Source organism: Ciona intestinalis, unplaced genomic scaffold (assembly GCF_000224145.3).
Source record: "Ciona intestinalis unplaced genomic scaffold, KH HT001060.1, whole genome shotgun sequence".
NCBI lineage: Eukaryota > Metazoa > Chordata > Ascidiacea > Phlebobranchia > Cionidae > Ciona > Ciona intestinalis.
Window position 1 is genome coordinate 4,065 of NW_004191381.1, and position 5,136 is coordinate 9,200.

The following is a 5,136-nucleotide window of genomic DNA, read 5'->3' on the forward strand; positions in this document are numbered from 1 at the left end:
AATCAAATTTCATTTTCAAAATCGTTTTTTTTTTTAATTTAAAAATGAAAATAAAAATGAAATTTAAAATGAAATTTAAAATGAAATTTAAAATGTAATTTAAAACGAAAATAAAAATGAAAATAAAAATGAAATTTAAAATGAAAATGAAAATGAAATTTAAAATAAAAATGAATTTTTAAATGAAAATAATAATGAAATTTAAAATGAAATTTAAAATGAATTTTAAAATAAAAATAAAAAGGAAATTTAAAATGGAAAATAAAAATGAAATTTAAAATGAAAATGAAAATGAAATTTAAAAAACTTTTAAAAATATTTATGTCATTTTTAACATCTAGACATATATTATATGTGGTGACTCGCTGCCGAGACGAGGATAAACCTTCTGTGGAAGTGCGTACGGTTGTGACGTTGTGAGTACGAGTGTAGTCCTAGAATGATGATCGCGAATCCTGTGAGAACGAGTTTGCAGATATAGTCCACAGATGGAGTCCCATATATACGGGTCAAGAATCGGGACAGAAAACGGATTTTGGTAAGAACTAGACTGGTTCGCAGAAATAGTCCGCAGGTGGAGTCATATGGGTCGCGAATCAGGACAAAAATTGGGACTTGGTCAGAAAACTAGAGTCCGAATATGAATAAAGAACTTTACTACCGCGAGCACGTCACTTATGGAAGTACAAGAGTGTTGGGGTAATGGGCCAAGTCTGGCCTAAATCCCAAGTCCTCACGAACCTTATCCATACAGAATAGAATAAAATAGTTTTAAATATCAAATAAGAGATTCGATCTTAATTCGCTTGACTACACAGTAAAACTTACACAAAGTACAGAATGCATTAACGCGGTCGGTTTATTTGGCGCGAAAATAAAGTAATGATTGTTACGTCATAGAGCAAAATGTTGCGTTAGACTTTTTTGTGCAATAAGAACATGGATTTAGCGGGCCAACAAAATGTACAAACACCTGCCGCACAAGCCATATTTTTTGTTATTAAAGGACGAACAACTAAAATATTAGTGTAATTACCCGTACAGAGTAAATGCGGTACCAAGGCGGGTTCGAATACCATGAAAACGGCAATACTCGACTAAGGCGGGCATTATGAACACATCTCGCTAAGTTTAGGGTGCTCGGTAGTGACGTCCTTTCTCACTAAACCTACTTTTGGTATTACGAAGCACCATCTCATTAACTCAAACTCGCAAAATCGCCCGCTAACTAACGTGGAACTCACACCACTCGTTCACAGCGAATTCTTGTATTTTACGCAAAAATATTCCCATAACTAAGTTATGGCCGCCTTATTTGCATTGAAAACTTTGCGTAAACGTGTAAATGTCAGAAGGAAAACGATAGAAATGACAGATGTGGAATTAATTTTGGAATATCGTATGCCAAAGGCGGTGGTATAGGCCATTAGGCCTACTGGAATTGTGCCATCTTTTGCACTAAGATTTGAAACCGTAAAGCAGCAGTAAAAGGTGCCTTTCAGTTGAAGAGCAAATTTTAATTTCACTGGAAGTTTTAGCTTCTGGAAGTTTTCAAAATTCAACTTAAGACAACATTAATGTTTCCCTACTTCGTTTCATGGATAGTTTAATATCAAAGCGTCATCAGTTTATACGAATCTTTTTTCTTGCGTTTTTAACGAATTCTCTCACTTAAACTCGGCGTTGTACGAGGTGTTTGGAGTCGTCTTCATAATACCATTTTTTCAAACGAGTTTCTTGCTCGCTAAGTACTTGCAAAATATTGTTTAGCCAGCTTGTTAACTTAACGAGGGAACAAATGTTCATAATGCCCCCCCAGGTAATTAAACCCGAATTTGACCCGATTTCTTATTTTTTTCATTGTCAAAACTTGAATTATACTTACGCATTGTTTATTATTGACTACATCACCGCATGCTCTGCACATTTTAGCAAAGTTTGTTCCCTAAAAGCTTTCATGCGATGCAATCTATTTTATTTTTTTTCTATTTTATATTACAAGGTTTAAGCATAGAACTTATAGTAATATGTGAAAATAAATTTTGGGCACACACATAATCAAGAGCGTAAATAGTAGAAAAAACGACTGGCTGTCGCCCAAATTGCTCACTGTGAGGCACCCGAAATGGCCGGCTGTAGTCATGTAAAAATGTGTGGCGTAAGAAGCATTATTACGTCATGTTTAGAGCAGCGGCTTGCGCAAGGACATGCAACAATGTATTGTTCAGTGCAAGAATAAGCAATATAATATTAATAGGCTTATGTTAGCAGATTGTTTATTACAACGTAGTAGCAATTGACACATGGAATTTTACCGTCATAATACCAATTGACGCTTTGATTATTTGCATCATAATAGCGATTGACGCTTTTATTGTTAACCTTGCAAAAGTAAACTAAATGCTCTTGTTTTACGTCTGGGGTTAGTAAAGATTAAAGCAGCTGTATTTTAATAAACGTATACTTTGATATTGGCGTATTTGGATATAATTACACTGGCTTACAATTGTTTTCTCCCAATTACAACAGTTTAATGTTGTTGCAGCAACACGTTTGCCGATCACATTGGGTGTTCCATGAGTACAACATTCTGTACAACGATTGTAAATACATGTTAAAAAGGGTCCTTAAACATTTGTATTGTATTTGGATTTCAATTTTGAGAAAACCCAACGATCTTCTGACCTGCGTAAACATTTCACTTTTGATAAGCGAATGGACAAGATATAATGGATAAGGATCGCAAGGTCAAGCGTAATCTGACCTCCCCTGGTCCCATTATACTTACAAACCAAAGGCATCGCGCATAATATTTCAGTTTGGTAGTAAAATAATTCAAAGATTTTACATTGTTTTTTAAGTCGCATGAATAAAAAATGCTTTAAAGGTTCTTATCGGTCAAGTTTTACAGACACTTCTCATTTTACATAAAGAGTGGAAACCTGATGTAACGACATTTAATTTTCCCTTATCCTAACTAAATATTAAATATGAAATATGCAAATGTAATAAAATTCATTTAAATTTGTTGAATTAAATTTTAAACATAAAAATGCGCTCAAATTTATTTGGGCGCGTGTCCGCTAACGGACGTAAAATGCGCCTATTTACGGCCCTGTCAATAAGTGTTTCTAAAACCTAGTCAGTTGATGTAAAGAGATATGACAGCTACGGTGCAAACACTGGATCTTCCTCATCTGTGTTTTTGTTTAATGCACATGTTTTATCGCGAAATTAAAAACTGTTCTTTAATTAAAAGTGGCCGTGCACAGGATCCGTTTCCATTCGTATGCGCATACGCACGTAAAAATGAGGTCGGACGCTTTTCCGACCGCACATAACCCTCAAAGTTGCTTCCCTGGTAATTGGACATGAGGTATATGTCTGCTAGCAAAGCCTAAACCAGCTGATCGATTAAAACAGATTATGAAGTAATTTATGTCATAGTGCCCACGAGTGACGCAACAACGGACAATTTTTTTGGCACTTTTTAAAACGTTTTTTGACCAAACTAAATATTTTTTCAAAAAAAATACCACAGACAGTATTTATTAGGTATAAACTTTCATTTAAAACCAACTTGTATTAGCGTGGTCCGGACACTTTAACCTCTAATCGGCACAAAGTGTGTGAAACAAAACATCCATGTTATATAATTACTGTCGTTACCCCATCATGTGTGAATAAATTAATCTTATTCTGTTTTTTTTGTCATAATATTTAGAAAACATGTAAAGTGGAATAAATCAAGAGGGAATGTTTGGCATCGACTTAGAAGAAGAGAAGTTAATGGCAACCACCTTCGTTTCAATGCGGTATTTCATAATATGTGAGACTACTATTTTAAGGCATAAGATACACTTGAAAAAATTGAAATTGGCAAACATTAACTCTTCTGTGTTTGGTATAATGCTTTTACTTTGTTAAGAAGTAAGAACCATGACTTTGTATTTGTTTTATTTTGTTAAAAATCTCACTGTCATTACAGTTTTTTTCCAGTTATCAGTTTAAAAAACTTTTGTACATTATTGGTTAGGTGGATTGTATCGTAATTGGTGGTAGAGCAATTGTGTTGTAATCTCTTATTGGTAGTTGCTCCACTATCCAACCCATTGGTTACTAATGTTGTCCAAAGTCAGTTGTGAGAGAAAATTACCGCATGTACCACATATGTGAAGCAGACATACGGTTGTCACAGCAATGCAAGCATAAATATGTGTAATGCAATCATCGTATCGAATACCCTTTTTGCATGGTAACTACTACAGGATTGTAAAAGTTGTAAATCCGGACGGTGATCGTTTAATTTTACTGAAAATCCGGATGTATTATGTTTTGCGTGCGTCTGTCACCCAAGCTACCAAATCTTGTTATAAAGCGTATTACTAACACCATCACCACATAGAAACGGTTGTTAAAGCTGCGATCTAATGTTTTATGTTCGTCGCGTGTTCGTAATTATCAGCTTACGAATTCGATCGAGTAACACACATTGCCATGCTGCAATTTGGTCATTGTGCGCTTAATTGTTACGTCTTATTGCAACATAACTATTAACTATGATGTTTCATTACGTAACAATCGGGAGGAATGTGCCCACTGCCCAACGAACCACGAGATCGAAACATCATGTATAAGTGTCACATTTTTACGCTCTGTGCGGGCGTAGGAAATAAAGGAAGACGCATGCGGTAGCATACAATTTAACACATAACAAGCGAAACAATCGTTGTGAATTTATTCTCGTGAAAAATGACGTAATGAAACTCTGGTTCTCATGCAGTGCCAACAAAGATGTTTTTTGGCTTCTGTCCAAGCTCGGCCGGGAAGATACTTTGTAATAATATATTACAATTTGCGTTGGTTCCAATTTACTGAGCGTCGCTCCTCGCTCTTATATTTGCACCAATTAAAATTCACATAAACGCAATTTACCTGCATTTAAAGTTTAAACTATTCTTGGTTGCTGGCCTAAAATATGTCGGGATTTATCAAAGGCATTATGACGTAATCATCGTTACATTTTTAATCCACGATGAACGTGCGTAAAACTTTTCAGTTGTTTCTGCCGATTTGATACGTCGTTTTTATAAATGTAATATCATTTTAAATTCACCGCATAAAGGTTNCCTTGTG

At 35.0% G+C, this 5,136-nt stretch overlaps 1 protein-coding gene across 3 annotated transcripts in view; it reads left to right on the forward strand.

The window, feature by feature from the left end:
• Positions 1-319: 319 nt before the first annotated feature.
• Positions 320-5,136, forward strand: part of LOC100176203 (short transient receptor potential channel 4-associated protein-like) — a 15,540-nt gene continuing 10,723 nt past the window's right edge. The window contains exons 1-2 of one of the 3 annotated variants that reach the window (XM_026839849.1): positions 320-538; positions 3,725-3,829. Coding sequence is in view for 1 of the 3 variants with exons in the window: in XM_026839848.1 (XP_026695649.1) it covers positions 3,646-3,665; positions 3,731-3,815 (105 nt within the window). In the remaining 2 variants the exon portion in view is untranslated. Of the gene's footprint in view, positions 539-3,503; positions 3,666-3,724; positions 3,830-5,136 lie in introns of those variants that run through there. The other 2 variants (XM_018816897.2, XM_026839848.1) reach the window with 2 other exon arrangements.